The sequence below is a fragment of the Crinia signifera genome, chromosome 1 (assembly GCF_055691185.1).
Source record: "Crinia signifera chromosome 1, ASM5569118v1, whole genome shotgun sequence".
In the NCBI taxonomy this organism is placed as follows: Eukaryota; Metazoa; Chordata; class Amphibia; order Anura; family Myobatrachidae; genus Crinia; species Crinia signifera.
The window spans coordinates 172416997-172432560 of NC_139217.1; the positions used below are offsets into that span (position 1 = coordinate 172416997).

A 15564-nucleotide genomic window follows, 5' to 3' on the forward strand; every position below is an offset into this window, starting at 1 on the left:
TAGTTGCAGCCACTGGTCTTCCTGATACCCACTATTGGTGTAAATAACTACACAGAATAATTTCGCCAGCAATATTTAAATTGTTATTGGCAGTGTACTTACAATTTACTATACCTGGGCATAGGTTGTAGAGCTGTAGCTACTATGGGAAATCTTCCATATGACCACAGTGCCAGAACCAATTACATGCTTAAAAAAGTTTTCTTTGGTTATTGAAATATTAACGTAATCCAACCAAATACATCCATTCTATATAATTAAAGGCTAATGCTGCGTCTCGCTTATATGGGGGGAATTCAAGTGTTTTGCACACCTTTGGCTACTAGATGCGCCTGACAGAGCAATTCAAATGTTACTTCATTCAATCATGCACAGCTGCCAGTGCTGACATTACGGTCATGTTGTTCTGTCATTTTGAAGGGCTGGTAACTACTTACATATAAGTGAAATAACATTATTGGGGAAATTTACTAAGATATGAGGTATATTTCACATGGAATGTTGCTATACTTTGTATTTTCTTAGCACCTAGAACATAACATATAGTACCTGATTGCCCATAGCAACACCCCATGTGAAATATTAGTAAATTTCCCAACATGTGTATTTCTTATACTGTAGGGCTTCCTCTCAAAATTTAACAATCAAATACTATCAACACATAATATTTAAAAAGACACAAATATATACAAAATATAAAAATGTGTTATTTATACTAAATAAGTACTTAATATTAAATAAGTTTCCCATTTGTGCCATAATTCAAATTCGTCCATTTAAAATATATTTTACTATGAATTGTTTTTATATTTAGAATTGTAAACCATAAAAGTATCAACAAAAGTGACTACTACACCATAAGTGACAGAGGAGTCACCCATATACGTAATGGAGAGGTTCTATTCCTGGAACTGGAGCGCTGGAAGCAGGAATATCTGTACCACAGAGCACTGAAGCAAATTCCTACTTTTGCCCTCTTCCGAAAGTGGAAAGCTTTTACTGTATGGAGAAAAAATGTGCGTGCCAAGAAAATCAGTGAATGTCGCAAGGGCCTTCAGGAGAATCTGTTTATTGTTAACTCGGTACGTATCTAACATTGGCTAATTATCTAATCTAACTCTAACCTCAGTCATTTATGTAGTCCGTAACGAGTTTGTCTTTACAGTGTTTTTTTCTTTTATTCCAGTCCGATAAGGAAGTATGCTTACTTTTTTCATATATATATATATATATATATATATATGTGTGTACAATGGATAAAGAGGCGTCGACTATTGTTTTTAAAAATATTCTGCAGATGGAGAAAAAAATGGTCGGTGAATGAGATTGGGTAAATAAATATGAAAATAATTTATTTATGAAACTACAGTAAATGAATAATAAAAATAAATTTATATAGATAGACCTTAAAAGAAAAGAAAAATATATTTTTTAAAAATTCTTATAAACACAATTAAAATGTGGACATGAATAAAGTGATTAAGTGCTTATCTTAAAAAGAAGATTCTGGAGGCTAGGAACACCCAACGCGTTTCATCCTGTCTGACTTCATCATGAAAAAAGAATTCTTAGTGTCCCATGCGCTCAGGCAATAGGTGTAAGTAGTAAACTTACACTGATATCAACAGAAAAGTCCACAACCATAGGATGGATCCTGATATGTCCAGGAAACTACGTTGTTCACTCCACTGTTCAATTGGAAACCTTATGAAAAGAGATGAGACATCGTGCAACACCTTTTTTATAAAAGGGGGGTACAATTTGTTCAAGGATGCACTCACAAAGATAGGGTTATATAACGCATATAGTCACCAGCCGGTGATAAATGATGGGGGGGATCTCACCCAACCACAGATGGATAACCAGACAAAATGCCAAATGCAACCGGAAATGTGTCCTGATATGTCCAGGAAACTGCGTTGTTCACTCCACTGTGCAATTTGGAACCCTTATGAAAAGAGACGACACATCGTGCAACACCTTTTTTGTAAAGGGGGGTACAATTTATTTAAGGATGCACTCACAAGGATAGGGTTACATAAAGCATAGAATCACCAGCCGGTGATAAATGATGGGGGGATCTCACCCAACCACAGATGGATAACCAGACGAAATGCCAGATATAACCGGAAATAGTCGTGGTCAGCGGGTCAGAGATGTTCTCCCAAATTGCGTGTTCTTTCCTCCAGCCAGGGGTACGGTTTGCTCAATGCATTTCAGACCAAAGGGTCTGCAGAATATTTTTAAAAACATTTCCTTGTTCGAGTAATATACCAATACTCTTTTTCTTAAAGACTGGCTAACGCCCTTTATGAGGGAATATTGTTTTTTCAAAATTAAGTAATTGTCAAATCAGAACACACAAGTGGCGCCCCTCATCCAATTTTTTCATATATATATATATATATATATATATATATATATATATATATATAATCAGTTTGAACCCTAAGGCCAAATAAGCAGCACAATGATTAACATGTCCGTATTACGGTTTTTGTTTCTCCAGTCTTTGTGTCCTGCTCTCCTTAATATACAAGAAATGTGCTTCCGAATCAGTGACATGGGCCTGTGCCGCATTGAGAAAGGCTACACCTACTCTTTGAAGGAATTCATAGACAATCAATTTAAACAGCTAGATGAGGTATAGTATACCATATAAAAACGTCTCATTCATTACTCATAGGAATTGCATGGTAAGGTATTCTGACGGGATACATTTATTAATCAAGATAAGGTAATAAAATATGTATGATGAAGCTAATTGTACTGCCATGGTGACACATTAATAATGTGCATTGGTGCTGTACTGTTGTGCAGGTTGTGATATCACTAATAAAAGAGAGATAAGCATGTTCAGAAAGACCACACTACCAATCCACATAGCGTTCTTTATGGATTTTGCCTTACCTGGCTTATAGCCGATAGTTACTTGTTGGTTCTGCTGGTCTCATGTATTAGCAAATGATGTTTAGTTCTCACATATCCAGTCAGATTGCAGAAATCCAACTAGATTATCATACTGTGGGCCAGATGAACTAAGCTTCAAAAGTGATAAAATGGAGGGTGATAACCAGCCAGCCAATCAGCTACGACCTGCCATGTCACAGACTGTGTTTAAAAAATGTCAGGCAGGAGCTGATTGATTGGTTGGTTGTTCACCACTCTCCATTTTATCACTTTTGAAGCTTAGTGTATCTGGTCCTGTATTTGTTACCTCTAACTGTGTACAATATTCATTATAAACACAACACAGAATAAAGACCACAGAGGGTTTTTGTTCTCTATGAGGCCGCTTTAACAGAAAATGTATGACAGGCTATGATTGTGCCACTCATTGCAGCCACCATGTAGCACCATAGCATGATGTCTGAGTATACTTCAGCAACCCCTTGGTACATGTGACATCATGACATCACACAGGAAGCACCAGGTGATTTTTCAGGGAGCAAGAAGGTAGTCCGGCTCCTGTAGCTTTCCTCACAATGGGGTTCCACGCCATGGACCCTGCAACATAAAACAGTGTAGCTGGGTGCAATCAGGGTAGTGACTTTGCCACACCCCCATGACCTTGTGTCTTGGTTGGTGGCAACAATCACACACCCTTCCTTATGATTACTGCCTGATTTTAGGCATGTGTCTAGGGGCTCTACTGTACTTGTTGGGGGCATCCAACCAACTCTTCTGCATTAAGATACTAATTAGGCTGCCAGCCTGATAGGATCCCCAGGAGGCTGGTTGATTCCTTGTTTTGTCTTTAAGCAAACACACACTATCAGCTGCAGTGTGCTGTCAGAGTCAGTAGTTGAAGGAATGCATGCAAGCAGAATTGTGTGCATGTACAATGTGTGGGAGTGGCCTGGCGTGAGCTGAGAACGGGCAATAACCAGATTATGTGACAGGTGGAGCCGTGTCTTGCTGACACCTCCAATGTCTCTGGTCCCTTGACACACATACTGGCTGTTTTGTTCATCTGCACCGGAGATTGGAGAAAATATATCAATCTTTGTTAACCAGGATAAATATGTGAATAGGTAGTAGCTGGAAGCCCCCTAGGCATGTAAAGGAAAATTATTGCTGGACATGGTAGCCGATAGTCACATGAGCTTAATATTACATGCTCATTGCATAGAGTATATGAGCTGAGGAAACAGTGGTTGTAAAGAGTCACAGCAACTGAGAAATGCGCAATAACGTAGAGTCACAGGATATGCAGGTCAGAAGCAAGGTTTGTAGCTAATTCAGCAGGAGGTGTAATCTTCTTGCCATGGTTCATAGGAATAATACAAGTACAAGCCTTTCCTGCTTTAGACACTGAAATACTGATTGGTGCATTGTTACAAGCTTGCAGCAGCCCCATGCTAGGTGCACATTTTCCATCAGAATATATCCTTTAATGTGAGCAATCGAATATGTGTCTTCTTAACATTCCAATAACACACCCATAAGGCAGTACATCACTTACGGATAGACACCTCAAAGTCACTTCCAAATACACTTGTTGCAGTACATTTCAGAGATTGCATTTCTCGTCTGCTAATGCAACTCTGTACCCATAACACCACAGGAATGCAACTTTATAGTGACTAAGATGAAGCGCAGTTGAAAAACATTGACCATTTGTGTGACAGCATTGCGTCCAACTCACAATAATGCCCCTGGTGTGAGTTTGGTTCGGCAATCAACACAGTCCAATAGTACACAGGGTTTTATTTACTAAGATGTGAGTTCTACAGAAAATAGGATGTTGCTATGGGCAATCAATCATAATGTACTAATTTATTTAGCACCTTCTAGAAGATAATAGATCAAATATGATTAGTTGCCCATAGCAACATCCCATCATAAATAGAACTCCCATCTTAGTAGATAAATCCCACAAAGTCCATTTAACCCCTTCCCGACATTTGACGTATATATACGTCATGGCCGGGATGTACTTCCCGACACATGACGTATATATACGTCATGACTTTAAACTGTCCCCGCGTCTATAGACGCGGTGACAGTTTAAACATGTCTGCTGTCCCTGACAGCAGACATGTCCCTGCATGCCCAGGGGGGGCTGCGATGCCGCCCCCCCGTCGGCGATCGCTGTGATTGGCTGTTCAGTGTGAACAGCCATTCACAGCGTTTTCCTGTGTTACCGGCGAATCAGACGCTCGGTAACACAGGTGTCAATCACCGCCGGGCGTCAGGGGGCATGAGGGGGTCATCGGTGACGACGACACCTCACCCCACCTGCCCCCAAGGCTGTGATTGGCTCGTCGGACCGACGAGCCAATCACAGCCAAGGCGCGCCATTTAAACTAACGGTGACTGCGCTGCAGACGCCATTCCGGTCTGGAATTGCGTGCAGAGCGGTCACCGACCAATCTGTCGTGATATACATACCTGATCCTTGCCTGATACTTACCTGATCACCGCTGATCACCGCTGGTAGCGTGCTGCCAGCAGCTGGATGCTTCCTGGATCTTGTGACTTCCTGTGTCCTGCTGCTGCAGTGTCATAGAGTCCAAGATAGTGATAGATAGTGAGAGATAGTGACAGAGAGTGACAGAGAGTGATAGAGAGTGATATATTTTGTGTCTGCTGCGCCCCCTTTTGTGCTGATCACTATATCTGAGCTGATCAGCAACTTTTTGGGGGTGCAGAGGTTTTTTTTTTTATATATACCTGTCAGTTGCACCAAAGGTTGTGCTGCCTTTGCAACTGACTGCTGCCCCCCCCTGCTGCCCCCCCCCCCCCCTTTTGTGCTGATTAGTTTAAATTAATTAATCAGCAACTTTTTGGGGGTCCAGGGTTTTTTTTTTTTATATATATATATACCTGTCAGTCTCACCAAAGGTTGTGCTGCGTGTGCAACTGACTGCTGCCCCCCCCTGCTGCCCCCCCCATTTGTGCTGATTAGTTTAAATTAATTAATCAGCAACTTTTTGGGGGTCCAGGTTTTTTTTTTATATATATACCCTGTCAGGTTGCACACAGTTGTGTGCCTGCTGCCCCTCACTGCTAATCAGTGTTCACTGATCACTGCATCACTGATCTGCAGTTTTTTTTTTTTGGAGTGTAGTGGGGTTTTGTTTTTACACCCACGTTGCTTTTGTGGGTGTCCTGTGGCCGCTGAGCGCTGATCAGTGACGTACAATCACTGAACAGCATTTTTGGCACAGGGTTGATTGAATTTTTTTTCTGCAGTTTTTTTAAATTGTTTTTTTTTTTTTTTTGAGAGTGCTGTGGTATATTTTTTTAAATTGTTTTTACACCCACGTTGCTTTTGTGGGTGTCCTGTGGCCGCTGATCAGTGACGTACATCACTGAACAACATTTTTGGCACAGGGTTGATATAATTTTTTTTCTGCAGTTTTTTTAAATTGTTTTTTTTTTTACACCCACGTTGCTTTTGTGGGTGTCCTGTTGCCTTTGAGCGCTGTTCAGTGACGGTCGTTACTGACCAACATCTGTGCTCAATTTTTGGCGCAGGACCTTTTTTTTTAACCCCTTCAATTTTTATTTTTTTTAACCCCTTCAATTTTTATTTTTTTTAACCCCTTCAATCTTTTTTTTTATTATTGGGATCAAATTCCTGTATAAAGTATTTTTTTTTCTGCACTACATACACACTACACACTACATTCCACCCGTGTTGAAATAAAGTTTGTACCCCCCCTACACTATACACGTGTTGAAACATTACACTTACAGAAACACAAAAATAAAAATGGCATCCCAAATGTCATCTCAAATGTCATCCCAGTCCTCCAGAAGAATGTATTCAGCGGAGGAGGCATATGCCATGCTTGCCTCTGACTCTGACACAGCCAGTGAGGCAAGCGGGGAATTTGAAGGATTCGTCTTAAGCTCCTCTTCCTCCTCTGGTGATGAGGGACCCCCTCAAAGACGCCCCCGTCGAGCAGCTGAGACCCCCCCCCAAATGATTGATCCCGTATGGACCCCACCACCAGACAATTTTGAGCCCCAGGTTCCTGAGTTTTTGGCCATCCCAGGAATCCAATTTGATAGTACAGGTCTCAGAGAAATTGACTTTTTCAAATTATTTTTCTCTGATGATTTTATAAATTTAATGGTGGACCAAAGTAATTTATATGCCCAGCAGTTTATTGCTCAAAACCCCACATCATCATTTGCTAGGTGGACCCCTGTAGATGCAGTAGAGATGATGACGTTTTGGGGTCTGGTGTTACATATGGGCATAGTAAAAAAGCCAGAAATTAGGCAATATTGGAGTACAGATGTTCTGTACAGCACCCCATTTTACCGTATGGCCATGACTCAGACTCGTTTTGAAGCAATCCTTAAATTTATACATTACACCGATAATGCACAGTGCCCACCCAGAGATGATCCCACCTTTGACCGGCTATTCAAAGTCAGGCCGGTCATTGATCATTTCAGTGCCAAATTTGCAGAGATGTACATCCCTGACAGATTTATTTGTATCGACGAGTCCCTTATACATTTTAAAGGAAGGGTTAAATTCCGCCAGTACCTTCCCAGTAAGAGGGCAAGGTATGGCATAAAAATGTATAAACTGTGTGAAAGCACCTCAGGGTACACCCACAGGTTTAGGGTTTATGAAGGGAAGGATTCAAGAATTGAACCGCCAGAATGCCCCCCCTCCCTCGTAGGTGTTAGTGGAAAAATTGTCTGGGATTTAGTGCACCCCTTCCTGGATAAAGGTTATCAACTCTATGTGGATAACTTTTACACTAGCATCCCCCTGTTTAAGGCCCTTGGTTCAAGAGGTACAGCAGCTTGCGGTACTGTGCGCAAGAACCAAAGAGGCCTCCCAAAAACGCACATTGCCCAAGTACTGAGAAGGGGTGAAAGCAGGGGAATATGCACCGAAAATATGTTGTTGGTCAAATATAAGGACAAGAGGGATGTCCTTATACTGACAACAATTCATGGAGACAGTACCACCTCCGTCCCTGTACGAGGTACCAGTACCCACACCTCAAAACCTAATTGTATCCTAGATTACAATAGGTACATGGGCGGAGTGGATCTTTCAGATCAGGTACTGAAGCCGTACAGTGCCCTGCGGAAAACAAAAATCTGGTACAAGAAGCTGGCCGTGTATATCATCCAGATGGCACTGTATAACGCTTACAAGCTATTCCATTCTACCAGCCAGAGGGGGACATTTATGCACTTTCAAGAGGAAGTCATAAAGGGCCTAATATTTGGGAACCAGCAGGCAGAGGGCCCCAGTACTTCTAGTACTGGCCCCCGTATTGTACCAGGGCAGCATTTTCCAAACGAAATCCCCTCCACTGCAAGAAAGGGCAGGACACAAAAAAGGTGCAAAGTTTGCTATAAAAAGGGAATAAGAAAGGATACTATTTTCCACTGTGAAACTTGCCCCGACAAACCCGGCCTATGTATAAAGGAGTGTTTTAAAATATACCACACATCTATGGATTATTAGGTTCATCATTTCACCGTGCTTCGGGGGTCTTGCTAATGCCACATAGCACCCACCATTCATTCCACCAGAATCTGAGCTGCAAAATCCAAAAATCACTCCTTCCCTTCTGAGTCCTGCCATGCACCCAACTGGTATTTTTTGGTCACATATGAGGCATTGCCATACTCGGGAGAAATTGGGGCATAGATTTTCGGGTGCTTTTTCTCCTTCATACCTTATGAAAATGAAAAATTTTGAGCCAGAACTGTATTTTTGTGTAAAAAAATGTAATTTTTCATTTTCACTGCCCAGTTGTATCAAAATTGGTGAAACCCCTGGGGGTTTGAAATGTACACTATACCCCTAGATGAATTCCCTGAGGGGTGTAGTTTGCAAAATGGGGTCACTTGTGGGGGGGTTCCACTGTATTGGTGCTTCGGGGGTCTTGCTAATGCGACATAGCACCCACCAACATTCCACCAGAATCTGTGCTGCAAAATCCAAATATCACTCCTTCCCTTCTGAGTCCTGCCATTTTTTGGTCACACATGAGGCATTGCCGTACTCGGGAGAAATTGGGGCACAGATTTTGGGGTGCTTTGTCTCCTTCATTCCTTGTGAAAATGAAAAATTTTGAGCCAGAACTGCATTTTTGTGTAAAAAAATGTAATTTTTCATTTTCACTGCCCAGTTGTATCAAAATTGGTGAAACCCCTGGGGGTTTGAAATGTACACTATACCCCTAGATGAATTCCCTGAGGGGTGTAGTTTGCAAAATGGGGTCACTTGTGGGGGGTTTCACTGTATTGGTGCTTCGGGGGTCTTGCTAATGCGACATAGCACCCACCAACATTCCAACAGAATCTGTGCTGCAAAATCCAAATATCACTCCTTCCCTTCTGAGTCCTGCCATTTTTTGGTCACACATGAGGCATTGCCGTACTCGGGAGAAATTGGGGCACAGATTTTGGGGTGCTTTGTCTCCTTCATTCCTTGTGAAAATGAAAAATTTTGAGCCAGAACTGCATTTTTGTGTAAAAAGTTTAATTTTTCATTTTCACTGCCCAGTTGTACCACAATTGGTGAAACCCCTGGGGGTTTGAAATGTACACTATAGCCCTAGATGAATTCCCTGAGGGGTGTAGTTTGCAAAATGGGGTCCCTTGTGGGGGGGTTCCACTGTATTGGTGCTTCGGGGGTCTTGCTAATGCGACATAGCACCCACCAACATTCCACCAGAATCTGAGCTGCAAAATCCAAAAATCACTCCTTCCCTTCTGAGTCCTGCCATGCACCCAAATGGTATTTTTTGGTCACATGTGAGGCATTGCCGTACTCGGGAGAAATTGGGGCACAGATTTTGGGGTGCTTTGTCTCCTTCATTCCTTGTGAAAATGAAAAATTTTGAGCCAGAACTGCATTTTTGTGTAAAAAATTTAATTTTTCATTTGCACAGCCCAGTTGTATCAAAATTGATGAAACCCCTGGGGGTTTGAAATGTACACTATACCCCTAGATGAATTCCCTGAGGGGTGTAGTTTGCAAAATGGGGTCCCTTGTGGGGGGGTTCAACTGTATTGGTGCTTCGGGGGTCTTGCTAATGCGACATAGCACCCACCAACATTCCACCAGAATCTGAGCTGCAAAATCCAAAAATCACTCCTTCCCTTCTGAGTCCTGCCATGCACCCAAATGGTATTTTTTGGTCACATATGAGGCATTGCCATACTCGGGAGAAATTGGGGCACAGATTTTGGGGTGCTTTGTCTCCTTCATTCCTTGTGAAAATGAAAAATTTTGAGCCAGAACTGCATTTTTGTGTAAAAAATGTAATTTTTCATTTGCACAGCCCAGTTGTATCAAAATTGGTGAAACCCCTGGGGGTTTGAAATGTACACTATACCCCTAGATGAATTCCCTGAGGGGTGTAGTTTGCAAAATGGGGTCACTTGTGGGGGGGTTCCACTGTATTGGTGCTTCGGGGGTCTTGCTAATGCGACATAGCACCCACCAACATTCCACCAGAATCTGAGCTGCAAAATCCAAATATCACTCCTTCCCTTCTGAGTCCTGCCATGCACCCAAATGGTATTTTTTGGTCACATGTGAGGCATTGCCGTACTCGGGAGAAATTGGGGCACAAATTTTGGGGTGCTTTGTCTCCTTCATTCCTTGTGAAAATGAAAAATTTTGAGCCAGAACTGCATTTTTGTGTAAAAAATGTAATTTTTAATTTTCACTGCCCAGTTGTACCACAATTGGTGAAACCCCTGGGGGTTTGAAATGTACACTATACCCCTAGATGAATTCCCTGAGGGGTGTAGTTTGCAAAATGGGGTCACTTGTGGGGGGGTTCCACTGTATTGGTGCTTCGGGGGTCTTGCTAATGCGACATAGCACCCACCAACATTCCACCAGAATCTGTGCTGCAAAATCCAAAAATCACTCCTTCCCTTCTGAGTCCTGCCATGCACCCAAATGGTATTTTTTGGTCACATGTGAGGCATTGCCGTACTCGGGAGAAATTGGGGCACAGATTTTGGGGTGCTTTGTCTCCTTCATTCCTTGTGAAAATGAAAAATTTTGAGCCAGAACTGCATTTTTGTGTAAAAAATGTAATTTTTCATTTGCACAGCCCAGTTGTATCAAAATTGGTGAAACCCCTGGGGGTTTGAAATGTACACTATACCCCTAGATGAATTCCCTGAGGGGTGTAGTTTGCAAAATGGGGTCACTTGTGGGGGGGTTCCACTGTATTGGTGCTTCGGGGGTCTTGCTAATGCGACATAGCACCCACCAACTTTCCACCAGAATCTGTGCTGCAAAATCCAAAAATCACTCCTTCCCTTCTGAGTCCTGCCATGCACCCAAATGGTATTTTTTGGTCACATGTGAGGCATTGCCGTACTCGGGAGAAATTGGGGCACAGATTTTGGGGTGCTTTGTCTCCTTCATTCCTTGTGAAAATGAAAAATTTTGAGCCAGAACTGCATTTTTGTGTAAAAAATGTAATTTTTCATTTGCACAGCCCAGTTGTATCAAAATTGGTGAAACCCCTGGGGGTTTGAAATGTACACTATACCCCTAGATGAATTCCCTGAGGGGTGTAGTTTGCAAAATGGGGTCACTTGTGGGGGGGTTCCACTGTATTGGTGCTTCGGGGGTCTTGCTAATGCGACATAGCACACACCAACATTCCACCAGAATCTGAGCTGCAAAATCCAAAAATCACTCCTTCCCTTCTGAGTCCTGCCATGCACCCAAATGGTATTTTTTGGTCACATGTGAGGCATTGCCGTACTCGGGAGAAATTGGGGCACAAATTTTGGGGTGCTTTGTCTCCTTCATTCCTTGTGAAAATGAAAAATTTTGAGCCAGAACTGCATTTTTGTGTAAAAAATGTAATTTTTCATTTTCACTGCCCAGTTGTACCACAATTGGAGAAACCCCTGGGGGTTTGAAATGTACACTATACCCCTAGATGAATTCCCTGAGGGGTGTAGTTTGCAAAATGGGGTCACTTGTGGGGGGGTTCCTAACTTTTAGCATCTTATGGTGCCTAGAAACCTACATGGTGCCTAAAAAATAATCTCAGAAAAAGGAGGCTCCAAAATCAAGTAGGTGCTCCTTCTATTATGAAGCCTGTGGTTTGGTCAACGTGCACACTAGGGCCACATATAGGATATTTATGAAAACAAAAGAATTGGGGGAATCAATTTTTAGTCACATTTCTCTAGTAAAATCTACTGTGTTCCTTAGAAAAATGTATTAAAATTGCAAATCTGCAAAAAAAATGAAATTATGAAATTTCACCTACACTTTGTTTTAATTCCTGTGAAACACCTAAAGGGTTAACAAACTTCCAAAATGCTGTTTTGAATACTGTGAGGGGTGCAGTTTTTGAAATGGCATCATTTGTGGGGGTGTCTCACATACAAGTCCCTCAAAGTCACATCAGAACTGAACTGGTCCCTAAAAAAATCAGTGTTTGAAATTTTCTTGAAAATTTGCTATTCATATTTTAAGCCTCCTAGTGTCCAAAAAAATTAAAAGGAGGTTGAAATAATGATGGAAACATAAAGTAGACATATGGTCTATGTTAGTTATTAACTATTTTGAGTGGTATGATTATTTGTCTCACAAGCAGAAAATTTAACATTTTGAAAATCGCTAAATTTTCCATTTTTTTACGACATTTTGGTATTTTTCACAAAAAAACACAGACTGTATCGACCAAAATTTACCACTAACTTGAAGTACAATGTGTCACGAGAAAACAATCTCAAAATCACTGGGATAAGTAAAAGCAAAAAAAAGTTATACCCACTTAAGTGATACATGTCAGATTTGAAAAAAATGGCTCTGTCAGGAAGGCAAAAACTGGCTGCGTCAGGAAGGGGTTAATTTGATCTGAGTGTCTTCTTTTAATCTTATTTTTTACTTTGCACAAAAATATAGTGATAGTGATATTACTGTACAAATATTCCTAAATGGATACATTTAGTAAGGAAGTATTCATTAAAAATACAGTATAAATATAAATATATATATATATATATATATATATATATATATATCAAAAAAAGGGGGGGTTGTGTCCCTATCCTGCGCCTATAGGTGAGCAGCACTTCTCTAAAGGCTCCGCCGCTATTGGGAGACTGGTGTGTAGGATAGAGAGAAGAAGGTGTAGAGGTGCGCTCAGAAGGTGATATCACCAATCAACAATTGTAAAAATACAAAATTTATTTCGTACAGTAAAACGATTTAAAATACATTTATGAATGGTTTACAGAAATAGTTGATGAATCGTTGTACTTCATAATGATTCCAAACAATGGTGTAGAATGAGCATGCGAAATAACCCTACGCGTTTCGTCCACTAGGGACTTCCTCAGGGGTAGTACACCAAGATCTATGGAATCTTTATATATTAACATACAAGTACATAGAAGCAAACTCTTTACGAGTTTTATAAGGAAGGTGTGGTCACCGTGGTGAGTCAGAAGACCCTGTAGTGCTTCCACTATAACAAATAACGGTATCAGAATAAAAAGGCGAAATGGCACACCTCTCCGACTGATGTCAATTTCAGATATATAGTTGATTCCGAATCAGCTATCGCAGTATGGACAAGCAGTATCGTCCATACTGCGATAGCTGATTCGGCATTGGCACTGATGGAGAAATAAAGAATCTTTGAATTCACAAAAAGTGGTGAGTGCTCTGGATTGCTTTTACTTATATATATATATATATATATATATATATATATATATATATATATATATATATATAGCTTTTCAAGGCCAATTTCTTCTGCCTCAGGTTGCAAACCGTTTATCTGAGTTCCGTGATTTAGCTAAGGAAGTTGTCAGGGGTGCGACTCGAACAGCTTTGTTGGAAGCTGACTTTACACCAGATGACTACCTGGATGACTCAGAAAACCCAGGCAAGTAATATTACAAGTACATTACTATGTTTGTGTCTCATTTATTTTAACAGATCCTATTATGAATAATTGTATATTGCTATTGTTAATAGTCCTTTATAGTTCTCAACTAGGTGGACCCAGTGCTTTGCGTGGGGTTTGTGTTGTTTGGGTTTCTTTCTCTCTCTCTCTCTCGCTCTCTATGGGTGAAATTTAATAGGATGAGAGATTCAGAAAGTGAGAGATCTAGTCAAAATTCTTCAGTTTTCTTAAAGCGGCAATCACTTACTCTTCAAAATCAAACTGGTTTTGCCAGGGGTGTAAGGAGGGCGAAGCCAGCAGAGCACAAGCTCTGGGCGCCGAAAGGTTACAGGGCACCGTAGCTGTGCACCACTGGCTACCCCACCCTGCTTGCCCGCTCCCCCCTGCCCACTCGTTTCCAGCTGCTAGATTCTTCCCCTCTGGCGACTCCGGGTCGGGACTGCAGACGCTATATAACTTGGAGGAGGAAGAGAGTTAGGGCCGGCTACCTCCTGTGCGGCGTGTGTGCGAGTCTCTGCTGGCTGCGCGACCCAGTGGATGTACTGAGCTGCGGGGTATGCTTGTGGGATATGTACCTGGGACCCCCCGATGCAAACTCCCGCAGGCTAACGATCATCACCATTGTCTGTACATGTACAGACGACGGAACACATTTTTTATCAAGAGCCATGCTGCAGAATGTCATGTTTACCATCGATGGCAAAAGTGCAACTAACCATCGACGGTTTATAACTATGCAATGGATGACCATCAATGTTTTTACATGTCTATAGTCATCCATTGTCTCAGACCTGTTTTGCTAGGCTGCGTAAGTTCGCAGCTTAGCAAACAGGTAAACGCCGCCCATCCATACGCCCCCCCTGCCGCGCAAATCCCCTCGCTAACACATCCTTTCACATGCGGTGCACTAGTGAAAAATCATTCAATGGTCGCTCACCATCAAATGATTTTACCTACATTCATAATGAAAAGTCGGCCTGGACTGACTGACCAAATTTAGGTCTATTTACCATAGGTAGAACAGACCTAAATCGGTGGCACACTGTGCAGGAAGAGGCTGCGACTGCCTAGAAGCTCCCTGAGCCTTGGGCAAGCCTCCCCAGTGTGATGAGAAGAGGGTGTAACACAGTTATGCCCCCAGAACAATATACACAAGGGGTCGTGGCATCACGGGCGATAATCACACTGGGTTACACCAACCCTAGTGATGCCATTGGCTACATACAACTATTTCACTGGATATAGGGCTTGTTTATAAGCCTTGAAGCCAGTATAAACTATCATTGATCTATGCTGCCATAATGTCCCAGAGGAGAGACTAGCTACCTGGAGAAACAGAAATACAGTACATTACCAGCACAATGTGGCAATTACACTTTAGTGCAGTGGTTCCAAAATACAGTTCTCAAGGCACCCTAACAGATCAGATTTAAAGAAAGCATTCTTGTTTATAGATGGTATACTGTAATGAAACTGACTGAGTTACTAATTAAGTCACCTGTGTTTTAGGGATGGCCATCGTTGCCTTTGCCATCGATGTTTGCCATAGATGTCAAAAGTGCAACTCACCATCGATGGTTTATAACTATTCAATGGATGACATCCATGTTTTTACATATCGATAGTCATCCATTGTCTTTGACTGATTGGCCTGTGGGCCAAT

At 41.7% G+C, this 15564-nt stretch overlaps 1 protein-coding gene across 1 annotated transcript in view; it reads left to right on the plus strand.

Annotated features, from left to right (window-relative positions):
* DNAH6 (dynein axonemal heavy chain 6) overlaps nucleotides 1–15564 on the plus strand; it is a 270855-nt gene that overhangs the window by 23447 nt on the left and 231844 nt on the right. Inside the window, 3 exon segments of the mRNA XM_083177142.1 lie at nucleotides 815–1082; nucleotides 2510–2644; nucleotides 13757–13880. Of these exon segments, the coding sequence (XP_083033268.1) occupies nucleotides 815–1082; nucleotides 2510–2644; nucleotides 13757–13880 (527 nt within the window).